This window comes from Anomalospiza imberbis, chromosome 11 (assembly GCF_031753505.1).
Source record: "Anomalospiza imberbis isolate Cuckoo-Finch-1a 21T00152 chromosome 11, ASM3175350v1, whole genome shotgun sequence".
In the NCBI taxonomy this organism is placed as follows: Eukaryota; Metazoa; Chordata; class Aves; order Passeriformes; family Viduidae; genus Anomalospiza; species Anomalospiza imberbis.
This window is the reverse complement of record NC_089691.1, coordinates 10,772,265-10,797,158: the sequence shown is the minus strand read 5'-3', so window position 1 is coordinate 10,797,158 and position 24,894 is coordinate 10,772,265. Positions and strand designations below refer to the sequence as shown.

The 24,894-nt window shown below is 39.1% G+C and overlaps 2 protein-coding genes and 2 long non-coding RNA genes across 25 annotated transcripts in view; 1 reads left to right on the top strand and 3 right to left on the bottom strand.

Moving 5' to 3' along the window:
* The window catches only part of SLMAP (sarcolemma associated protein), a 455,854-nt gene that overhangs the window by 98,987 nt on the left and 331,973 nt on the right, over window positions 1–24,894 (bottom strand). The window lies entirely within an intron of this gene.
* Window positions 1,167–23,683, top strand: DENND6A (DENN domain containing 6A). Its single transcript, XM_068201886.1, has 20 exons — window positions 1,167–1,394; window positions 4,869–4,907; window positions 5,012–5,054; window positions 7,731–7,843; window positions 8,824–8,904; window positions 9,271–9,376; window positions 10,469–10,548; window positions 11,988–12,050; window positions 12,694–12,749; window positions 13,037–13,159; window positions 13,337–13,432; window positions 15,487–15,581; window positions 17,215–17,280; window positions 17,371–17,435; window positions 18,081–18,170; window positions 18,856–18,909; window positions 18,991–19,100; window positions 19,679–19,781; window positions 21,262–21,336; window positions 21,811–23,683. Exons 1-20 carry the CDS (start codon window positions 1,215–1,217, stop codon window positions 21,940–21,942), a joined length of 1,770 nt encoding a protein of 589 aa, XP_068057987.1. The 5' UTR covers window positions 1,167–1,214; the 3' UTR covers window positions 21,943–23,683.
* Window positions 3,414–22,981, bottom strand: LOC137480660 (uncharacterized). The gene is made up of 2 exons (XR_011003018.1): window positions 22,863–22,981; window positions 3,414–5,673 (listed from the first exon to the last, which is right to left on the bottom strand). It is a non-coding gene; the product is annotated as an uncharacterized lncRNA (long non-coding RNA).
* On the bottom strand, window positions 8,266–12,792 carry LOC137480662 (uncharacterized). The gene is made up of 2 exons (XR_011003020.1): window positions 11,702–12,792; window positions 8,266–11,619 (listed from the first exon to the last, which is right to left on the bottom strand). It is a non-coding gene; the product is annotated as an uncharacterized lncRNA (long non-coding RNA).

Genomic DNA, 24,894 nt, shown 5'->3' with positions numbered 1-24,894 from the left:
CTGAGGCTGCACACTGCAGAACCCCATTCTAATCCCAGTTTGTATCTAACATTCGCTTTGCTACCCATGGTCTATGATAACTGAAGGCCGCTGTATCTCAAGTTATTACCATGATCATTTTGTGTGTTATAATTTTGTCTGAGTTATATGTTTGTTCATCTTTTGTCTAGAAAATTACTTCAATGATCAAAGCATATTTTAATTTCTAGCAGTTTGCTTTTGATAAACAAATGTTGTTAATGGGCCTTAAGGAAACAGTGCATCTAAGGAGTCATACATTTTCTTTTAAGTATGTATAGATGTATTATCTTGGTTTTAATATTTGCAAGGAGAAAAAAATGGCATGTAGTGATTCAGGTAGCAGCTCATCTACACCTACTGCTGCTGACTGTTCTAGTAGCAGTCAACCAAAAGTCTAGAGTGAATAATTAAATTAAAAGAGGTCAGGAGTTTTGTGGGAGGTACATGCATGATACTTTCTTTTTCTTTTTTTCTTCATAGTTAAATAAAGTAGCTATTTAGCCCTTTTAACTCTATAAAATGTTTCATAATGAAATATAAATAGCTGTTGGACTGTGCTAAAAGAACATTTGAAAGCTCTTACATTATTAAAGAGCTTGGGCTTTGGCTAAGGCACTAAAAGAGGGTTTAAGAGATTTGGATGCTTTTTTTTATTATCCCAGTTTCCTGTGAGGGTGAAGCAGTCCAGCCATCAGCCGGAGGGGTACTTCCATGTCCCTCCTGTGCCATGTTCAGCGGTGCACAGGACACGATGGAGACACGCCCGTTAATTACTTGGCGGCCACGGCGGCCCCCAGCAGGTGCTGTCACTGACATGTCAAAGAGAAAAGAAAGCTGATTGAAAAGAAAGCGGAGGGGTGGGCTCCCGGGGCCGGCGCGGTGTCTGCAGCCCCGAGAGAGAGAGGAGCCGCTTTCGCGGCCCGAGCCGCTCCGCCCGCCCGGTGCCCGCCCGGTGCCCGCCCGGTGCCCGCCCGGAGGGGCCGGGCCGGGCCGGGCCGAGCGCACCGCAGCTCTACCCCGGCGGGCCGCGCGGGGGCGCTCCTCCCTACGGCCCCCACCCCCCGCTCCCCGCGGCAGTGGTTCGGCCTCCCCTCGGTGCCCGCTTGGCCCCTCCCACTCCGAGCGGCTCCGGGGGGAGCGGGCGGGGCGACGCGAGTCACCTGACTCCGCGCGGCGGGGCCGGGGTCGGGGCCATGGCGCGGCGGGAGCGGGGCCCGGAGCCGGGGCCGGGCGGTGCCGAGGTGGCCGCGGAGGATGCGGAGCCGGAGAGTCCCAATCAATGCCTGTCGCTGCTGCCCTGGGACCGCTTCTCAGCCTGGCTGCACTGCGTGTGCGTGGTGGGCTTCGACCTGGAGCTGGGCCAGGCCGTGGAGGTACGTGCGGCGGCGAGCGGGGGGCACCGCTCGCCCTGCGGGCTGCGGCGGGGCCCCGCCGGAATCGGGCGCTTCCTCTGGCCCCGGTGTTGCACAGAGGCGGGGGAAGCTCGGCCGTGCTTGAGGAAGCGTGGTTGTGCGGAGCCCCGGAGCGGCGAGCGGGGCAGCGCCCTGGCGAACCGGTTCGGCTTTCCCGGGTGAGGCTGGTGGTTTTCGGGCAGCTCTCCTCATGGTGCTGCTTGTGCTGGCAGTGGGCGCTTCTAAATGGTTTGCATCGCGTTCCGAGATTCGTGTGAAGGACATCGTCGGCTTTCTTTGCGTATGAATAGACCTTATTTCTATGGCCTCTAGGTGTTAAAAAGTGTGATAATAAGGAGAATGTGAGTGATCTTCGTAATTAACAGCGTTCTCCAGGTCGCTGAGGTGTGCGAAAGGTTCTCTACGGGTTGGAAGAGTTTTCCTTCAGCACAAAGCTGGATGCCGGCCCCTGGCAGTGTCACAGCTACGGCCACGACTCCCAGCTGTGCCCTGTGTGCAACAGGCAGGGAGGGACAGCTGTGGCACTGCTTCGGGAGGGTATGAGCAGGGACAGCTGTGGCACTGCTTCGGGAGGGTATGAGCAGGGACAGCTGTGGCACTGCTTCGGGAGGGTATGAGCAGGGACAGCTGTGGCACTGCTTCGGGAGGGCACGGGCAGGGACAGCTGTGGCACTGCTTCGGGAGGGTAAGAGCAGGGACAGCTATGGCACTGCTTTGGGAGGGTATGAGCAGGGACAGCTGTGGCACTGCTTCGGGAGGGCACGGGCAGGGACAGCTGTGGCACTGCTTCGGGAGGGCACGGGCAGGGACAGCTGTGGCACTGCTTCGGGAGGGTATGAGCAGGGACAGCTGTGGCACTGCTTCGGGAGGGCACGGGCAGGGACAGCTGTGGCACTGCTTCGGGAGGGTATGAGCAGGGACAGCTGTGGCACTGCTTCGGGAGGGTATGAGCAGGGACAGCTGTGGCACTGCTTCGGGAGGGCACGGGCAGGGACAGCTGTGGCACTGCTTCGGGAGGGTATGAGCAGGGACAGCTGTGGCACTGCTTCGGGAGGGTATGAGCAGGGACAGCTGTGGCACTGCTTCGGGAGGGTATGAGCAGGGACAGCTGTGGCACTGCTTCGGGAGGGTATGAGCAGGGACAGCTGTGGCAGTGCTTCGGGAGGGCTCGGGCAGGGACAGCTGTGGCACTGCTTCGGGAGGGCACGGGCAGGGACAGCTGTGGCACTGCTTCGGGAGGGCACGGGCAGGGACAGCTGTGGCACTGCTTCGGGAGGGCACGGGCAGGGACAGCTGTGGCACTGCTTCGGGAGGGCACGGGCAGGGACAGCTGTGGCACTGCTTCGGGAGGGTATGAGCAGGGACAGCTGTGGCACTGCTTCGGGAGGGTATGAGCAGGGACAGCTGTGGCACTGCTTCGGGAGGGCTCGGGCAGGGACAGCTGTGGCACTGCTTCGGGAGGGCACGGGCAGGGACAGCTGTGGCACTGCTTCGGGAGGGCACGGGGAGCTCACAGTGCTGAGAGATGCAGAGAAGAATTACTGTTCGGATCAGTTTCACATCCTGTTTCACCCTGTTCACCATGTGACTGCGCAGCAAACTCTTGGTCTGCAGGGAAAGTGGCTTTTTCTTCCTCTTGGCTTAAAGGGGTGCCAGTGTAAATGCATGGCAGACTGGCCTAAAATTCAACCAGTCCAGCTATGACGGTATGTAAAATACATAACTGTTGGCCACCAAGAAATGCAGATAAAACCAGGAGACTGTGCTAATTATCTGAGTTCTCTTCCCTTGATGTTATAAGGTGGTGCTAACAACAAAGACAAATGTTTCTGTATAACCTGTGCCTTGGGCAGCTGTTGTGCTCAGTGGCTGAGGGAAGCACAGCCTCTGTCCGGGCTGCAAACTTCTCAGCTGACAGTCACATTAATTTAACTGGATGCATAAAATGAGACTTAAAATGTCTACAGAACTAAGGCCTGATTTCTTTTTTTTTTCCCAGTATGTAGCTGCAGGAAGAATAATTAGCTTCAGTTTATATAGGAATTCTGGGAAGAAACACCTGCTAGTGAGGAGTACAAATATGAATTCAAGTCTGTATGCCAATATTCTGACTAAATGCGGGTAATTCAGCATCATTCAGCTTCTGAAACAGTTACATTTAGTGTACAGCTGCTTAGCATAAGATAGCAAAGGAAAGTATTAAGAGTTGGAAAAGAGACGGTGATGGGTTTATTCTATGCAGAATGCAGGTGTTCCTCTGGTGTCTGCTTTCAGCTTCAGTTGTGCTAATAATGCCTTACACAGCTGGACATCATTTGTTAGGAGACTGAGGGGAAAAAAAATGCACTGGAGATTTTATGGCTGGAGGACAGAAAGGTGCTTAGTCAGAGATCAGCTGGTGGGTATATCTGTTGTTTTCTATGGAGTAGGATAGTGTTGTGTTACCAGGAAATAAATTTACCTACATTAAGTAGAACAAGATTAAATGAGATAGTGGGATGTTAGCTGTATGGTAAGACGAGGACTGCATGAAGCTGCTGAACTACTGTTCCTGCATTGAATTTCTGCTCTTTGACTATGTCCCATCTTTAGAACCCCTGAAACCTTCTCTGACACACAATCCTGGAATTTATGTCAAATTTCCTCTGCTTATGAGCTAGCCACACATTTCAGGAGTTTTGAAGTGGGTTGTTTTGAGGATCTTTTTAGGTGAAATTTAGGTGTCTGAGGTTTGTCCTCTTTTCTGTATATTCTATTTCCACCTGCTTGCATAATCAGTGATTTCGTACATCCTTTCTTTTCTGAAATAATGGTGCTTCCCCATCTTAGTTGTGTTGCATCGTTTTTGATTTCTGTGTTGTGAAAACTTACTACATGATCTGTTTGTTTCTCTGTAAGTACAAGAAGCCATGACTTTGAGTTTATTCCTTGAGCTTTCATAGTTGTCATAGGGACTAGTGTTCATCCTCCAAGAGCTGGTAATAATATAGATTGTGTTTTGTGGTTGAATTTTGGTTACTCCAGCTTAACTTTTGATTGCAACTGATTTCAGACAATAATGTGCGTTTGCTTTAAATGTAATCATCTACTGCATTTTGCACGTACAAGTTAAATCTAAAAGATGTAATCTTGCTCTCCTTTGAAATCTTTTGCACCAAAAATCTCAACTACTCTGAATGTACACTCTGAATATACCTTTTTAAATAAACATGTGTGGTCTCTAACTGGCATCCAAAATACCTTGTAAAGATGGGTGATCAAGAAAGCTTAAAAGCATATGAAGATAACTGAGACATAATATTAATAGCTTACAATTGAAAATGTCCTACAGTTGGGAAGGTGTTCGAGGGTTGTACTGTTAAAATATTTGACGGAAACTTATTGCTTATGGCCAGGTTATTTTCAAATAAAATAATACTGTTTTTTTTCCTGTAGGTAATATATCCTCCACATTCCAAACTCACAGATAAAGAGGTAAGTCGTAGTTGCTATATATCATTTGGTTTTAGCTTAGGAAATACAAATATATTGTATCTTGGGAAATATAACAGCTCTCTTTTCTTTTCCCTACCCTTTAGAAAACCAATATTTGCTATTTGTCTTTTCCAGATTCTAATTCAGGTAAGTGCTTTCTTCACTCTATAGTCTGTTGTTGGATTAAACTGTGTTAAAAAAGAATTGGACAGGATGTGTTCTGAGTTTTAGATCAAATAAATATTTATATATCTTAATTAACATTGCAATACAGAAATGTTGCAGCTAAAGTTAAATATAAAACTGCAACTGTCTGCATTGCAGCAAGGTCTGAGGATTCTTCTCTGGTTTATGTAAGTGTGTAAGACCTTCCAGATGACATTTGTGCAGACATTTCAGAATACTTGGCAAGTAAAGAATGAGCATCCTAATCTTGCTCTTTAAACAAAATAATAGTATTGTCACTGTAGAGAGAAGAGTAGGCATGGAATTTGAAGGATTTAATAAAGTAAATGGAAGTATATGGAACCCTCTTCTCATAAAGGACTAAACGTATATTTTCTAAGTTCATAACAGTAAAACTGACTTTTAAATTCAAAAGCATTTAGAAAGAACAGTTGTTAAAGGAAAATCTCAGCCATCTTCTCCATTCTTGCTGTGCCTGTAGCTGTGTGTGGTCCTGCTTGTTAAATTATTCTCGAATCTAAACTTTAACTGTTCTGCTGCCAAGGAGAAATTGGGGCATGTGGCTGATGGGTTGGACCACCTGCAAAAAGAAGTGACAGAAGTTCAGACACTTCCTTTCATATTTATTTCTATACAGAAGTCAAAACTTGCAGGACCAGCATTGTGCCTGTAACTGCACTGACTGTGCTTTTGGATGCTCTGCAGTATGACAGCTTGGATAGAGGGTGATGCAGATGTGTGCTTTTTATGTGTGTGAGCTCTCTCTTATGTAATTTTACGAAGTATTTTGGCTAGCTTTTCTCCTTTGTCTAAATGTCACTAAAATGAAAGTATTTTCTCTGTTCTTGCTGTTCTGTATGCGAATAGTGGCACAGCTTCTTTCTGTTACTGAAATCTGAGTTAACTGTATCTTTTAATTACTCTCATTGTTAATGGTTATAAGTATCTTCAGGCTTTAAAAGGTATCTTGAAGGTACAAACTCATGTGTTAGGAACAAAGGTTGCTTTCTTAAAAATTTTTCGTGTATTTTTTCAAATAAAAGTGTAGTATCCTGCTTCAGGCAGAATAGGTATATATGAGGAGGTTTTACTTTCAGCAGAGGAAAATTCTGCTTTTTTGCTTTTTATAATGTCCCTATTAAGAACTGTTGGTTCTTGATCATTCTTGGTAGGCTTAAGTTTCAAATGATGTAGAGGGAATTACCTGTGTAAAACCTGCCTTCCACAACACTGGAAGTGTATCCTGTCTGTTACGATTTATTTTTTCATTATAAGCCTTAGCATGAGAAGAAAAGCTTTATGTAATAGAGCAGTGAAGGAAGTTATTAGCTTACAGCTAAATTTGAGGTCAGCCCATCCCAGGTTTTCATGGCTCAAAAGGTTAATTCAACTTTTTTCTCTTATTACTACAAAGAGATATTATTCCAGTACTTGTGGCTGTGAATTTAGAGGAGAAAATGGATTTAATGAGCTACTAGATCACAACACTTGTGGTTTTAAACTGAGTTTTGCAGTACAGTTATTTCTAAAACAATCCTTTACCTTCTCTGCATTGATAATTGAAAAAAGAATAGACATTTACCAATCTCCTCTGCAAGAGCTTGTTAAATAAGAAGACATCACATTCTGAATGATATTTCAACATCGTAATGATTAAGGGTAATTAAGGTCTTCTGTGTGTAGGTTTTTATAATAGTTTGTGAGGGCTTTTTCCTTTGGATGAAGGGAAAGAGTTTTGAGAAGTTGAAGCAAATATTTAGTGCTGTGTTATTGGCATGTGCTGTGTTTTTTCTTATCATTGCATCCTTGCTGAGCACTTGTTACCTGTTTGAATTGAATGGTCCCATCTCACCATGTTTTGCTACTTTTGGGTTTGTCTTGGTGCATAAAGGGTTTCTGAGTGCAGCTTCAGAGGGTTCTGAGACTCGGAACCCTGTTGCTCTGCACAGCCAGTGCATCTGGCTGAGGGTTGGGCTGTCTGTGCTTGTTGTAGCAGAATGTGTGTGACTGAAAGAGAAGATGAAATGGAACTTTAAAGACTGGTGAAACAGTTCTGCAGAGAATTAGTTACATTTTTCTCTAAGAAATTCATTTTGATAGAAATGAAGGAGAACTTTGCTCCTTGGGGATATTACTGGGAAATCCTACTCAATTTCACTCAGTTTTCAGCAATTAGCTTTGCAGCTTTCAAAATGATGAATCCTAGACCTGCCTGTGGAGTTGCAGATCAGGATAATACAGTGTGACTTCTGTATGAACTGTATGGTGTCAAAAAAAGAGGTAAAGTGCAGCCATGTAGCAGAGGAATGACGTGTCTAAGATGATCAGAACTATACAGGCATGCCAATGAAATGGGTAATGGCAGCAGGAGAACAACCATTTGACCTGTTTGAGGATGTGATAGTCACTGTGAGGCAGTGACTTTTTTTTTCCTTGCTGCAGACAGCATATTTACTGTTGGCAAAGATGCCAAACTTTCCACTTATAAAATGATTAATATATTTATGTTCACAAGGACAGTGCAAGATAAATGAACCAAAACTCTGATATGTCTTTGGCTGTAAGCAAGTGCTCATGTTAAAAAAGGTTCAAACTCAGAATACTGTCTGTTTGTCACTTCTCTCTTCCCCCATGTAGGTTGTCTTGGGGACACACAATTTTGTTTTAGATTCCGACGGTCTCCTGGAAGGAAAGTCTCATTGTGTTGTTTTCTGGACCAACTGGATAGAGATCTCCCAGTTTACTTAAAGGTTGGAAATGAAAAAAAGTGAAGTTAAATTTCTTTTGGGTAATGTTAATTTGTGAGTCTTCACCTTTAAATATAATGTTTGAAAAGAAAAATCTCTGAACTGGATGTCCTGAAAGTCAAAACTCATGTTTGTTGTATCATGTTATTATAGTCATAATAATAATAATTAGTTTTGTTAACTATTCTTTGTTTTATTAGTGTGGATTTTGGATTGCAAGGAATTTAATTGAAGCCCAGATCTATTTCATTATTGACTAGGAACCTGTAGATCAAATTGTAAGAACTATTACTGTTGTGGAAATATGAAGTGCTTTATAACTTAATTTTAAAAATTCCAAGCAACTTGGGCTGGCTCGGTTTCCACCCTTCACTTTTTGAAGCTGGAGCAGTTACCTAAAAGAGGTAGTGGCTAAAAGTCTCATGTCCATAGGGAATATTGAGGCCTCTGGGAGCCTGATTCTCAAACTCAATTCAGTTCTGTTTATGTGGCAAATACTTGAATTCCTGTTTGTCGGAAGGATGAAGCTGATGTCCTGTCTTTGAAATGTGAGAGCCTACTTCCTTAATATTCCAAGAATCTTTTGTAAAACGAATACATTGAAAGACTAAGTTTTATCTCTTCAAGTCAGGGCTTTAAGGTTTTTAACTGCTAAAATCTTTTTAGTGCTACTTTGCAGAATTGTGAAAGTTGATTTATTCCTCAAGAAATTATTTCTGGTTTTGGTTTCACAGTGTGTCAGGAGAATGTAGATATAAAAATAGTAAAGCCAGAAAGCACAGCTGTTTCCCCATGATGATGTTTTCTCTTTGAAGTAATTACTAAAAAAGATAATGCTAATAAACACAGTAATCCTTGTAGTTTATTGCATCCAATCAACTTTGGATCTCACAGGGGAATAGGCTTTTAAACTGCATGTTGAATGCTTCAAAAAGGAGGTAAATAACAGGTGGTTGTATTGAATTATTTCCTTTCTTTTGCAGAAAGACTCAGCATATTACTATGGCTATGTGTATTTCAGACAAGTTCGAGACAAATCATTAAAAAGAGGCTATTTCCAGAAGGTAATTTCAGTTCTTTTAGGAAAATAATAATTTGGAAATTATTTTTCAGTGACTGCAGAGGAACAGGAAAACTGTCTTGCTCTCTAACTAAATTAGTTGTTATTTTATAGTAAAATGGTCTAATTTTACATCAGCTATGCTATGTTCCAGCTCTGCTGTCAGAAGAGATAGATTTGTGTCTGTGTTTAAAAACAAAAATTTGGGAAGTTTTGGGAGTTGTTTGTTTGCAGTTTGCCTGTAGTCAGATGTGTGGTTGGCTTGCATGTGTGAGAGAAGTCCCACTTGATGTTGTCTGAGGGTAAGAGGTGCAGTAGAACTGAGGGAAAGTGTTGACTTGAAAATCTGTTTTGTTACTCTTTATTCCAGTCACTGGTCCTCATCAGCAAGCTGCCTTATGTCCATCTCTTTCGTACCATGCTTAAGCAAATAGCACCAGAATATTTTGAAAAAAGTGAAGCTTTCCTGGAAGCAGGTAGTGGTCCTATAATGTTGAGCTCTTACACTATCACATACTTCTGGAGAAATAAACAGCACTGTCATGTTCTAGTTTGTGGTTTTGTCTTCTTGCAGGGTAGAGGGTTGAAATTTAGCAAACTGGCTTGACTTCTAGATCATTGAACAGAGCTAATTGAGTTCTGGATCTTCCCTGGGAGAGTCGGAGGTCCCTCCTGAAGCACATCTAGGGTTGTGTGTGTTTCAGGACCAGCTGTTGAGCACAGGGGAGCTGATGTCAATCCTTACTTCGTACTCTTCACCACCCAAGTCTTTTTGGGCAGTCTGACAACTTTTGCTAAGCAACTATACAAATGTCATCTTGCTTTGGGTTTTTTTGTGTGTGATTTGTTTGTTTTTTGACCAAATGGAAAAAGTGACAGAGCAGTGCTGGTAACAGGTGCCTCAGCCTTACTGCACAGCTGAAAGAGCTGGAGAAAGACAAATAGAAAAGTTATTTGCTCTTTGCCTGGAAGAGCTCTGTTTTGTGGACTGTGCCTGCCCCATACAACTTTCATGTTTTTGTGTTTTCACTGAGCAACAATTTGTGTAAGTCATGAAAGAATTGCATTTTTCAATCACCTGTTTTCTTGAGAGGTTGTTTTATGAGCAAAATAAGCTCTGTAGAAACTACGAGAATTATGTATTATATTCATAATGGTTTACAAGAAAATGCTGGAAAACTTTCTAGCCAAGCTAAAAACCAGCTTTTTCCTGAACTCCTGGTGTTTATTGGTTCTGCAGTAGTCAATATACATAAATGAAGGTGTTCTTTTCAAATTTTTTTAGTAAGTACTTTCATGGTTTCTCGGATAACATTTCTTCAACTCATTTTAAGTCTTGTTGCTACAAAAAATGCAAGACCAGAGAACACTGTTTTCTTGAAATGGAAGTCTTTATAGTTCTAATGGAATAATACATAATGTCTAAAAGGCTGTAAAACTTTGGTGTGATTGAGAGACAAGCAGAACTGCTGTGGATTATTAGCACTAATTTAAAGTTGCAATGTGCACAAAGGTGACTCTGTGATCGTGGTTTATAGCTTGCAGAAACTCTGGTATTTTTCTTTCAGTTTGTAGTGACATTGATCGTTGGCCACCACCAGTTCCAGGGAAAGTTCTGCAGTTGCCTCTTATGGGTCTTATAATGAAGGTAAGGACTCCTGCACTTGTTCTTTTCTGAGGGTGTTTTCCCCACCTTTCACTGTACAGTTCCTCACTGCCTTGTGCCTTGTTTTCATTGTCCTGTTCTTCCACACAGGAGGAGATGTTTACAGCACTCAGAGAGAAGGTCTGGGAGATCTTGATTAGGTGCTTTAATTGAGGGGAGGATCTTTTATAGTGCTTAGGTTAATATTTAATTTTAGTAGTTACTAAAAAGTGATGTTTCAATACAACTACTACTTGCAGTCTCTGTATTATCCTTCTGGATTTTGCATTCTAGGAGATTTTAGTGCTAATTATATTTGTCAAATCAAACATAAAGTAGCACTTGAAAATACTGAGAGTTAAATTCCAGTCAAGCAAATTAAATAGATTAATGGAAATCATTCTCATTCCTGAAAGTTGACGAGTAAAAATGGTTATTGTCCCACACACCAGAAATAATAGAAACATATTTTTTACTGGCAGTGAAGTATGTCTGAAGAAAGCTATTAAAGAAGTTGTATCTAGTGCATAGTGAAGAACTGTTGAGTTTAAACAGTGGTTAAGAACTAGGCCTCTGGGAGTTGTATTAATTTCATAATCCTCATGAAATGCAATTAAATTGATTTGATTAAGCCAGAGGTTACAGCCAGAAGTACATTCTCAGCAGATACTATCAAGTTTATGGAAAAATATATGTGCATCACCAGGGAGAGAAAGAAGTTTCTGAAGCTATACTAAAAGCAGAAATTTAATAAAATGGTTCTGGATGGTGGGTGATGAGGAGTGTCAGATATGTCTTCTTGGGGTATTGCCTGCATTTATCTCATCAATAATTCTTACCCATGAGAAATGAAATTGCATTCCTAAATTGAGTAAAGCCATAATTACTGTCCAGTGATATTGTCCCTGTTTTTTTTATACTGCTTGGGCAGTTTTAAGTGTTGTGTGTAAATGACATCCATTTGTGCATACCACCTTCCACTATGATTAAATTTGTAGTACTCAGGACATACATATGCAAACTGTGAGGCCAGAGAAGCATACTTAAGTTCAGACTATTTGGATTCTGGCAAGTCTCACTTGCCAGAACATCTTGATGTTTTAGGAGAGAATTTTTTCTAAAAGTACTTCTGTACCATCTTTAACCCCCCCAAGACCTTATTTCAGATCATTCTTTCCAAAATTTAGAGGTATTTTTATTGAAATAACAGTAATATTTTTAATTTATTTTACCAATAGTCTCTTTTTAAACTGGAGTATTATTTTCATATTCTATTATTCAGTTTGCAATTGGAAATTCTGTAGGTGGAAGTTCTGTAGAGTAAATAAGCATCATGCTGTAGTATATCCTCTCAAAGTATTACAGGTTGTCTCTAAGTCAGCATTTTGAGTGTCTGCTGGATTCAATACAAGGGAAAATAAATCTTTCTTTTTCTTTCCAAGTTGCGGATTCCAACATATCGTGACAAGCCTGGAACAACACCGATAGTACAGAATATGCACCAGGTAGTGATTAGTACTGATATTGTATATAGCCCCAGACAAAGCTAGAGATCTGCATTCATTCTTTAAACTTGTTAGTTAGAAAAGATTGGTAGCAAATCATCATATATGATGATAATAGCGAAATCCACAATCTTTTAAACTTGAGTGGAGTAGTCTAGATCTGGATTCTTCATAGAAAGTATATTCCAACCCAGTTACCCTGAGCAGGGGGAGATATCCAAGTCCTGGAAGAAGATAGATGGCTGACAAAATTATTAACCTGAACATCCTTTTAATGATTGGATAGTTTGGGTTTTTTTGAGGATGAATCCAGAATTAAAAGTCTTTAGCCATAGAAAATGTTTGTAAAATCAATCTCTGTCTTCATGTGCAGTTTTTCAAAACAGCTTCAGTATTTTATATATTTTCTGGACTGAAAGCCACATGCCTGTAAGTGGTGGGTGGGGGGGGTGTGTGTGTCTTGGGAGATGTCTTGCTCATAGAACACAAAGTTAGTTGTGGAGCTAATGTATTATATACTACAGCACTACATAAATAATTAGACTGTATCCTGTCTACTGTCTGTAAGCATTTAAGGGAAACCATTTCATTTAATACCTAGGTGTTCTGATGACTAAAAACCAAGCATTGCGATGTCTTTTAGGCAGATGCTCAGATCTCCATGGCTTTACCGACTGTTCATGAAGTAGATCTTTTCAGGTAGGAGTCTGGACTGATTAATTTCTAGCTGTGAACTCCCACGTGTTTTGTTGGTTTTAATATTTTTTTTTTCTGTAAAGTGTGCTAAAACACAGTTTGACAATATACAGGCTGAAACTGCAACAAATATGCAAGTTCATTAAATGTTCCACTTTACAAGAGTATTTTATGTTTTTCAAATTACTATTAAAATACTACCACAAACTTCTTTTTTATGCCTTTATTAACCAGAAGGAATATGTATTTTATGATGTCAAATGTATTGAAATACTTCAATCTGTTTTTAGGTGTTTCTGTCCAGTGTTCTTCCACATTCAGATGCTTTGGGAACTGGTGCTGCTGGGAGAGCCACTTGTTGTGATGGCACCATCACCAGCAGAATCTTCAGAAACTGTGTTGGCCCTTGTTAGGTAAATGTAGTAGAGCTTTCTAACTATGGCGAAGGGAGTCGGTGTAAGATTCCAGCTGAGTAGACCTTCATTTGGTCTGAGTGTGATAAAGCATTACAAATTTTAGATTTGCTTGTGTCTTTCATCACAGTTTTCACTGAGTACATAAACCAGGCTCATCCTTCTTGTACCTTGCAGCTGTATTTCCCCACTGAAGTACTGCAGTGATTTCAGGCCATACTTCACCATCCACGACAGTGAATTCAAAGAATACACAACTCGCACGCAAGCCCCGTAAGTAAATCAAACTCTCTGGAGAAGATGTTGCTCAAAGCTCAAACTCATAACCATAAATTTGTATTAAAATACTGTTTAACTATTCTTGATTCTATAATTAGAGAATTAGGTTTAGCCTTTTTTTTTGTGAGATTATCATGCAGAGTGCAGTAATTAGCTGATTTAAGTTTTTATTCCAGTTAGATAAGACAAAGAAGTTAGGAAACAATGCCATAATTATACTAGGCTTGAGTTTCATAGGATACTTCTCTACAGAATAAGTCAAACTGCAAGTATGAACCCAAGAAAAGTTCTTGTTTTCCATAAGGGTTTGTCTGTGCAACACCAGCTTCAGAGTAGCTCCTTGGGAAATTTTGCTGTAATCATTTTAATTTTTAATTAACTGCTAAACAAAGAGACTTGTAAAATTCAACGTCCATACGGCTATTTTGTAAAGCTAATTCAGCTGGTGTCCTAGTTGAGACAATTTAAAAATCAAATATCTCTTCACTAAATTTATTAGGTTATTAATGTAAAAAACTCAGAAATTATTTTTTTAAGAGTGTGAATGTCCAAAACCAGTGATGTTTGAAACTGCTTTAAGGACACATTTTTTTTCTCCCTTTATTTTTGTTAATCCTGCTCTTATTCTGAGAGCATATGCCTCCAGTATATCTTAATATATTGTTTAAATGCAGCTTGATTTGGGAATGGAATGCATTTGTTAGATTCAGTGATCTTTTAATAGATAAATTTCTTCTATTGTCAGAACAGGCAGAGGTTGTTGATTTGGATTTTTTGTTTGCTTTGTTGGTTTTTTTACTGTAGTTTTCCTCTCAACAGATATATTGCCAGAGATAGAGCAGTGGAGAAACACATAAACATAGGCAATATGTTTTAGATTGTGTTCCATGGGAATGGTTATGCAATATGTAATTTCGTTTCTAAAATAATTCCAGGAAGAATTTGGTTAAACTTTAGTAACCCATGTTTCAAAATTCCATCCACTCCTCTGTAGCAAAATAGAAAGGTTGGTCACTGCAGGGATTAGTATTTGAAATAGAGCTGAAACTGCCCTGGCTTTCTTATGGAAAACAAAAAGTTGGAAAGATTGGAAATAGGTTTTTAAAACTATGGCTCTAAGATGATGAAGAAGCCAAATGATGCCAATTCTGTGTATTTTATTATCTTAATAATAGAGGGGAGCAGGAAAACTTATGGGTAGTGTACAGAAAGTGTTAAACTTTGGGATTTCCAAGACCAGTCTAACAAAATGATGATAAACTATTTTTAAGATGGAAGTTTCAGTGAGACTTACTGCTATATTTCTTAGCTGATGTTTGTCTGTGAAATGGATGGCAACCACTATATTGAAAAACATGTTAATACCTTATCATATCAGTGCTATAAATCCCAAATTTTGCAGGCCTCTGCTGTAGCAGCAGCACTGTGCTCTTACTGCCGCTTGTTGCCTGTGTGCCCCTGTGCATCCTCCAAGCCAGATGCCAAACACAGAGCAGGCAGAAAAATCTGCCAGAGTGTGAGCTGGGGCACAGTGCTCTTACCGTGCTTGTGCTGCATCACTTGATAACTGCTGCTTAAAGCAAGCGGGATATTAAGTGTCTCATTTTCTTAATGACATACACATTCAAGTACTGAGAGTTTGTTATCATCCAACCTTCAATAGTAGCAATTTGTCTTTCAAATATGGGTCAGATTCCTGTTAATAAAAAAAAACAAACAAAAACCCAACATATTGCAAAACCCTAATAACAGATAATGTGCTGTTCTCACCATTGCAAGTGGGCAGAATTTAGCCAAGTCTAAGCAGATGATGTAATTTTTATTCTATTCAACAACAATTGTTGTTGTTTGGACTTTAAGATACCTGTCTTATTTTCTAAAACAATTGAAACTTTGATAAACATTTGTGCTCTTATGTGCAATTTAAAATGTAACTCTTAAATACCAAAAGATAATCATTTCAAGTTAAGAATTTAAGTTGACCTTTTCTGTTTCTTAAGGCTGAAGCTCTTGCTGTCATATTTTAAACATTGTCATTACTTTTCTAGGCCATCTGTCATTCTAGGGGTGACAAATCCCTTTTTTGCTAAAACACTTCAGCACTGGCCTCACATTATCCGAATTGGAGATATCAAATTTCCAGGTAAAATAAAAATATTTTCTACAATCCTGTGCAAAAGGATCTGTGTGCTGTGTGCTTATTTATTTACAAACATATGTAATTATGTTCAATTTATTTAATTTAATGCTAACTAAATTTTCATGGATGTAAAAAAGTGAAATTAGAATCTTGATTGCTCTGTCTTTTCAAATCTAGTATCTTAAAGGCAAAAGATAGTAGTACTCATTAGTAATAATATTCTGCCTTTCACAGAATCCTGAATTTGTATCTCTACCAGCAAGGTATTAAAATGAGATATACTGATGTTAATTTTAGTGTGAGTAGAATATAATAAGTCAGTCACAGCCAGCACAGAATATAAGACTCATGTGAAAGCTATCTTTGAATGTTACAGTAATCTAAAAAGTTGTTGACAATATTTTGATAATATATTTCTAATCTGGTAATATTCCAGTAATTATTAATTGTCCAGTCTGGATGATTTCCTTACACGATTGAATATAATTTTCATGTAATGTTTGGATAACCTGTCAATTGCCAGTCCTGTAATTGTATTAATTTCCCGAAGGTAGCTGTTTGCTGCTACAGGTTCACTATGCTGTTCTGACAGTGGGGATGCATAAATATGCAATTAAGATAAAACACCATAAAATTAATTTTTGTAGAAGAAGTTAATTTTAACTTCAGAGTACACGGAATTAATTAAGGATTGCGTACTGTGTTCAATATAATTAGGCAAGGTTTTGCTTAACTTTAAAATACCATATCTGTCTGTGGTCAGAATACCTGTGGAGGCTTAGGGTAGTGTGGGGAAGAGTTACTTTGCTGCTGTGTAGCTAATGTTTGGAAAGTATAATCTTAATTAAACTCTGCAAATCCATTTAAACAGGTGGCCTTCAAATCTGATATACAGCTTCAAGTATGAAATTCTAGTTTTGATGTAGCTATGGGAAATGCTTAGCCAGGAAGTTCTAGAGATGTATCTGTCTGACCTGTTTTTGAAAATTTATATTTTATTTCTTTAGGGACAAAGAGGAGTTCTAATTATTTTTTGTTGTTTTTTTTTTTCCTTTGTTCCCCCCCCCCCCCCCAACTCTGCAGTTCCAAGAGCAATTTAACTGTTACTGTTTCTAAAGTCAAGCATCCAGATAGATTTGGGAGGCAGGTTCTGATGAGGCTGCAAAACTGTGAACAGGGTTTAGGGTCTTCTGGTTGGAGCAGGATAAATTGGCAAAACAAAACAAAAGCCCTTAGTATGGCCTATGACAAAGGAGACTTGAAATCATTTTCTTACAACACTTAATCCATGGCTACTATTTTATTTTCTTCTACACAAATTTTAGTTATGCCAAGGAAAAGATTTGTTCCCAAAAGCATTTACACTAAAGGGAACAAGGGGAAATGGAATAAAAATATGAAATTAAGAAAATAATTATTCTTTGCTTGTTTGGGTTTTTGTTGGTTTTCAGGTTGTGTTTTTTTTTTTTTTTCCTTTTCAACAAGGAACACTTATTTGAAATGAAATGTCTATTTGCTGTTAATCATGTGTTTGATGTGTGTTTCTGGAAATATACTTGGAGTCTTGTCAGTGTTTATAATGTTTCTTACAACTTTAGATAGTCTTCAAGTAAGGGGGCTTTATGTGTTTTGGCAGGTGAAGTTCCAAAGCAGGTGAAAGTGAAAAAACTGAAGAACCTAAAAACTTTGGACTCCAAACCTGGTAATAGCTTCAGAGTTAAATTGCCAGTGTTTTCATTTTAAAAAGCATACCTCGTTTCTCCTTTGGCTATATGCTGCTTTTTTTCTTTAGGTGTTTATACCTCTTACAAGCCATACTTGAACAAAGATGAAGAAATCGTTAAGCAGTTGCAAAAGGTAATGGTGTAGATCACTTCTTGATGGCAGCTGGTTTGTGTATTTTATGTACTGTGGTACAGTGGTTTCATATCAGGCTGCACTTACTGTAATTGAAATGAAACTGGATTCTGGTTCTTTTGCCCCAGTTCATAACAAAATAGATGTATATACACCCCCATTGTAGAAGGACTGCTGCCTTGTTAGCAGCTTCTATAACTATATGAATGGTGGACCTCAATAAGTTAGCTTAATAATTTAGAGAATTAAAGGTATTTTATCTGTTCATCTGTTGAGGTTTTCCATCCTCTGCCACCCCTACTCTGGTCTCTTTGGTCTAAAAGTTTCACACATAAGGTGTGTAAGAATCAGAGCTTCCAGATTTTAACTGATTTGCAAACACTTCTTTATAGAAACGTTTCTTTCCTTGAGTTTCTTTACATGAAAATATAAAAATCAGTAATTGCAAAGACAAATGTCTGTACAAAAGAACTTGATGCTATTACTTTCCTTCCCTGGTTCAGGGTAGGAAGTGCTGTGTGTGGGCATATGGCAAACGAATACAGATTCATAATAAGTATTCATAAAAAGTAAATCCACCACAACTACCTACATACTTTGGAGTAACAGACTGACTGTGATTTGTTGTTCTGGGTTTTTTTTAAGGGAGTACAACAGAAACGTCCTACAGAAGCACAGAGTGTGATACTTCGGCGGTATTTCTTGGAATTGACGGAAAGTTTCATTATTCCTTTAGTGAGTTCTTAGAGTAATGGGGTTTTTACATAAGTAATAGGGTAACTCCAGAAAAACTACTCCTAAGTCCAGCAGCTCTCCAGTGTACCCCTGGAATCAAACCTGGGTCCAACACAAGGCACAGCTGCCTCCTGCTGTCACACCTGACACTTGGCAGTGGCCCCACTCCCTGTGCCTTGGACACCTTGGGGCTCTGGCCATGCCTGTGCCAAGCCTTGCTAGAGCAGAGATGGCCACAGCTCAGACAGTCTTCTGTGAGTTAGTTCTAACTCTGATGTTTGGGACTCAGAAAACCTCTTCCAGACACTTGATACAAAGCCTGGTTACTGTTTGGAGTCACCCACGATATCAAGGTACCTGTGGACTGGTTCCAAAGAAGAGAGAGCTTGTTTACCAGTGGCTTAAATTCAGGATATAGATATTCTATGTTTTCATTTGCTTCCTGTCCTTCTTTGCCTTGTGTCCTCCTTGAACTTTACTGGCTCGAAGTTCTGGAGTTGGGAAATACAGTCTATATAAGATAAGCTCCTTCTTGTTTTCTCATGTGGTAAATACGCACAACCCCACCCTGTACTAACACTGGGAAGAGAAAATGCTGTGGTCACAAGCAATAAGTAAACACACATGTGAACTGTGTATCTTTAATACTGGTTATGCAAACAACCTTTCCTTTTCTTTTCCCCAGGAACGTTACGTGGCAAGCTTAATGCCTTTGCAGAAATGCATATCGCCCTGGAAGGTAAAGAAGTACAATTTAAATGAGCTGGAAATTGGTAATTAGAGAAATTAAGGTCTGCTAATTTTTTTTTCCTGTCTGTAGAGTCCACCACAGCTGAGGCAGTTTAGCCAAGATGACTTCATGAAGACATTGGAAAAAGCAGGACCACAGCTCACCTCAGGTTTAAAGGGAGATTGGATAGGACTCTACAGGTAATTTCTTTCATCAGCATAAAAATTATATAAATTAAAACAGATCAGTAATATTAATGCTGTTTTTTCCTGAGGAAACTTACAATCAGGATTGATTTGAGTAAGACTTCCTTTTAGAATATATGGTATAATAGAAATTGATAAGGCTAAGCATACTTTACTTGCTAAAATCTCTTTTTTGCTAACATTACAGGTTTCTGTAGATGAGTGTTATTTGTGGTTTTATTTCTGGTTCTGGCTTGATTCCTCCTTCAAATCAAACACAAAGATAAAAATGAGGCTATTTCAAACTGAGCCTTGATCTGTTTCTTCCTAAAATTCCCTATTCTTTATTGTGTTTCAGACACATGTTCTTTACATTCTTTTCTCAATCCTTGTCTTAATTACTAGAATTAATGTTAATCTCTATATACTAATTCTAATGTACTTTAGAACATTACATCTTTTTGAAAGTATATAGAGAAAGGGTTCTAATATCTTACTCAATCTCAAATATAATTACATTTGATGATGTAGAAAACACTGTTTCCACATTGTACTTAAAATATAAAATGTATTTTTCTTTGGTGTTTTACCAGGCACTTTTTGAAATCGCCAAACTTTGATGGCTGGTTTAGGAGCCGGCAGAAAGAAATGACACAGAAGTTAGAGGCCCTTCATTTAGAAGCACTCTGTAATGAGGTTAGAAAAATGTGTGCTTACAATTCTACTTATCATCTTGTAATAAAAATACATTCTCCCACAAGTCAGTTTTACTCCTGTTTTCATAGGTTGAATGTGACATTGTTGACAGTTTTGTGAATTCTGATCTAGCAAAACATGATTTTGTTAAACAAGTAGAAGCTAGAACTAACACAGCAAGAGAACAATATGAAATACAGTTCACTTGTCATAACAACTGTTATCGTTTGTAAAACCTGTCTTTAGTACTTTATGGTTTGTTGTGCATTTTCAAATAAAGTACACACACCCACCCCTTCTGCCAAATAAAGCTTTTTCCCTCTTACTTGACAATATTATTCTATTCAGTTTCCATCCTTGGCATCCTTGACAACATATTTTCAGTTACAATATAGTTTGTAGCTCTAAAGGTAAAAATTCAGCAAATTTGACATTCTAATTGACAGCTAATTAGATATATTTAGTAAATAAGCCTACAACTGATGCATAGTAATGGAAAGCTTAGAAATGAAATCTCTTTATATATAACAAAATGCCACATAACTATTCTGATGTTGTAAGATCCATTCCTTAATTAAGAAGCTGAAGTGGGTATCAATATAATTTGAGTTGGAGCAACTGACAGAGAAAGGAGTTGAAAGAGGAGAAGACGTTGTACAGCCAGAGAGGGAATAGGAAGAACAAAAACAAAGGCAACATTACAGCTTTAAAACAAACAAACAAAATTGCTCTGCCTCTTTCTCAAAAGCCATTTATTTTTATCCCTTGCCTTGTCAATTCCCAAACACTAAAAATGTAGCAAATCCAAGCAAATTATTCAAATAGAGCAGACCAGATAATTTGCAGGTCAGTTATACAACTTACTCTCTATCCAACTGTATTTGACATTAACTTAATCAAAGAATAGGAAATGTGTTACAAATTTGGTACTGATTTTGCTCTTTTATTGTTTGTTCTTTTGACCCACAAAATAAATGTTTCTTTGTACATGAACAAATGTCTTTCATAGGGGAGTCGTAAGGGGGTAGGGGAGCAGAACTTCCATAAGAAAATTCACTTGATTGTATCTAACCAGTTATCAACTGTGATCTCCTTTAATGCCCTAGAAACAGTAAGCACTGCCCTGAGCTACTTTAATAGATCATTATGCTGGCAGTTCTGATTTGGTAATCATTCACTGCCATTTTGCATTGTAGATGCTCTTTCTCAAACTGATCCTGTTTGGCAGGATTTTTTTCCCCTTTAATTTATTTGTATTGTGTTTGTGTGCAAGTTTGCTGTTATGTGAAGTACTGGGCAAACATGCAAATAAAGCAGATTTTGTAGTTCACAGTAAAGACAGTGCATGACTAAAATGAGGTTAGCAAATAGCATAGGAATAAGGAAAATACCTATTCTGAACATTAGGTATAGATTAAGACCTCTTTTGAGAATTACATATGTAGCCATAAATAATTCAATGCCTAATTTTTTATTTTAGAACTTGGTTTACTGGAGTCAGAAGCATACTGAGGTAGAAACGGTGGATCTTGTCTTAAAGTTAAAAAATAAACTGGTAAGTAACTGAATTGAACACGACTTAGCTACATAAAAGTATTATATAGTTGGTTTTGCAAGTACAAAAATGAAAATATTCGTTGTCTAGGTAGTTTAAAAATTCAGTCATTCATTCAGGCTTTAAAAACAAAAACAGTCCATTTCTGCCATGCCTGAAAAGTTATTTGGCTTCCCAATATCATCTGGCTATGCTGGAAGCATTGTATTGCTGGAGTTTTTCAAAATTAGTTGGAACTCTGTGACTGATCTGAATCCCCAGGGAAGAAGAAAACCAAATTTTGTTATTTCTGAAAGTCCAAATCAGTGTTGTTCTCACTGTTGTGTGGTTGCTGAGGAAACCTGCTGTCGTCCAAATTCCTACTCAGTCACAAATGAGGAATTCATTTTCCAGATTTTCTAATACATGACTTTGATATTTCTTAAGGTAACCTTGCATTTTTAGTACAAATCTTGTGTTCTGGTACCTTTGCAGTTGCAGGCTGACAGAGAACATCTTCCTGTGAAAACTGACACGTTGAAAAAGCTGCAGACACACATCAATGATATTATACTGGCACTGCCAGATGACTTACAGGACATCTTGCTCAAAACTGGCACAACATGATTTCTACTGGGATTTTTTGGTGCCAAAAACCAGAAGGCAAGTAGTCTCACAGAAGACAGTGGCTAACCAAGTTTGGAACACAGCTCTAAACCAGTACATTAACACTACAAATGGACTGTACTAATAGTATAGCCCACTGTATAACTTTCTGTTTTTTCCACTCAATACCAATGCAACTAAAGGGATTCTTGTGTCTAATACTATTTGAAATAAGTGCTCTTAAAGAATAATCTGTGGGCATATGAAGCTGGGCCACAGTATAGGACAACAGTGCAGTGCTGGCATTGCAGAATGTTTTCCAATTGGTGCTGCTATACCCAGTCCTTCTCAGGGGTAGGCAATATTGATCCTTTACTGTCCTGTTGATGTAATATCTGAATGTTTTTCTTTGTTTTTTACTTCTAGTTTTTAGCTAGTGGTAAGTCCAACTAACATATTGGTGATTTGGCCAGAATGCCTTATAATTGAGGGATTTTACTGGTAAATCACGGCTTTTAAAACTGTTTCAGGAACAACTGAAATGATCAGATCCATTCTTAACTTTCTGCATTTCTCCTTCTTACCATCTTTCCAAAATGATACTGATTTAACATCTTTAAAGAAGAGAAGGCAGCTGACAAAAATTTCCTGAAAGGAAGTCTCTTCCACGCAGTGTCAGTTATCAGGGTGCTCTTACATGCCTTAAAGTAATTATATACTAATTTATGGTTTTAAACTGCTGACATCCAGGATTTCAACTGGATCACTCATGTAAATGTAAGCATGCAGTATTCATCACAGGAAATAAACACTGTGGTGTTCTAATAGGGATCTTAAAGTCAGTGATTTTGGTAGAGTTAGCTGATACACAGTCTGTTTCAGCTGGAGATCATACCAATCAACTCCTGTTATAATTTTTAACTTTATTATTTTTGGCTTACCCAGTCAGGTTTTTGAGGAGGTGATGAGGCTGGAGAGAGGAAATGTTGGCTTCAGCTGAAAAAAGCCTCTGGGCAGGTCAGACTGGCAAAAAAAGATTGTAGCATGAAATTATTCTCAGTATGTGCATACAGCAGACATGCATAAAGACTAACTTCCTCTTGCATATTAAGCAACAAGAATGGGAAGTTTTGTCTTCTTGAACAAGTTTCAGTGGTATATAACAACTCAGCTGCTCCACGTGCAGTGTTGTACTTTGACCAGTTTCAAGTAGAGCAAACATAATGCTATAGTGCACACACAGCATATACTTCTATATGTCAAGTGGATCACAGTTATTAAAAAAAAACCTACTCTGCTTTTAAGTGCTTGAATAGAATTTTTTAAATCTTATGCCATAATCCTGCTATAAGAACATGCTTTTGTATAACAAGTATTTCATACCATCTTTCTAAAAATGTCTTATTTAGATATAAAGTGTCACAACAGTATTTTTATGAAAAAATGTATTTTAATACTGTTATGTTTTGTATACAATTACTCATGACCAGAAGTTTTATGTATCTATTATGTTACATAAACTATACCACTTCAGCATTAATTGCTAACTTGCAAATTGGTTTTTTTGCACACCCTGTGGAAAGCATTTCTAATCCAGAAATTGAGTGGCCATTCATACCCTAAATTATCTTAACTATTTAATCTGTAGCACTGTGTCATTTCGTGGAACCATGTAAACTGGTAACAACTATGGTAACTACCACATGACTGCAAATACGTATTTTTTTAAACAAAAATAAAGAGTTTGATTTTTATTTTTTTTCTTTAGCAGTTATGTGACTTAGATGATGGGTGTGTTTGGTTTGCTTGGGTTTTCCCCTCTCCTGTGTAAGCAAAGCTGTTCAGCTTGCAAAGACTGCTGCTTGATGAAGCTGTACCCCTGAGCTGACCAGGAATGTGGTGGAGTGGTGCTGTAGTTTGATTGTGCATCATGGTTGGACTCAGAGAGCTGCAGGCTCCTCAGCAAAGCAAGTGGCAGGGCTTGGATTCTAGTGTTTGTTAGCTGGTACTCAAAGAACTGAAATAGTGAAAGGTATCTAGGAACGACCCAGATACACTCAGTGTAGGCCAGCTTGGAGATCCAGAAAGTAACTATCCTCAAGCACAGAGAAGCTTAACTTTCCTAACCCTAAAAAACAAAATGTAAATACTGAATGTTCTGAGCAGAGGATGGGTGAGTATTGGAAACCTAGAACTGAACTCCTTAGATTACAGCTTCCTGATAGTTTTCATGGTTGATCAGGATCATATTAACATCTTAGGCATGAACTAGATTTTAAGTATCATTTATTTATTTTATAAAAATACAACTTTCCATCTTAATTTACACCAGGTTTTAGGTTCAGAAGAACATAATTTAGAATTAGAATAAGGTTTTCAACATGATACCTAAGAGCAGTTGTGGATGCCTCATCCCTGGAAGTGTTCAAGGTGGGGTTGGACAGGGCATTGAATACCTAGTCTAGTAGAAGGTCCTTGTCTATGGCAGGGGGGTGGAATAAGATGATGCAACCCTTCCAACCCAAACCATTTTATGATCCTGTGAGAAGAACAGCCTCAATTGTCTGGCTTAGTAGCCGGATGTTAGGATCTTGTTCAGGACTATCGTAATAAAGATCACTAACGATGTTTTTCTTTAGTGAAGGATAAGTAAATACCTTCTGTTTAGCAGAACGTTGACCCGAGCCTGGTCAGTTTTACTCTGCTCTTACGTCCCTGTGTCTGGCGCTGCGTGCCCGGTGAACCGGCAGTGGTTTGGTGCCACGCTCCTGTCCTGCAGCTCGGGGCCGCTGGGAGGGTCGGGGCGGGCTCCTGCTGTGACCGGGATGCCTAATAATTACTGTAGTAGTGGATATATATATACAATTAATAACAGTATAGTGATATGTCACAGCGCTGCCTTTTGTTGGCTTGTTTCGGTTTGGTTTTTAGAGTTGGGGGGGAGGAGAGGGAGTGGTTTTGGTTTTTTCTTTA

Bases quoted from the DNA above. Each gene is read 5' to 3' on its own strand.
- DENND6A (XM_068201886.1), top strand. From the start codon at position 1,215: ATGGCGCGGCGGGAGCGGGGCCCGGAGCCGGGGCCGGGCGGTGCCGAG. The intron at 4,908-5,011 runs GTAAGTCGTAGT...CCTACCCTTTAG, and splicing joins CCAAACTCACAGATAAAGAG to AAAACCAATATTTGCTATTT. The intron at 15,582-17,214 runs GTAAAATAAAAA...GTGTTTTGGCAG, and splicing joins TGGAGATATCAAATTTCCAG to GTGAAGTTCCAAAGCAGGTG.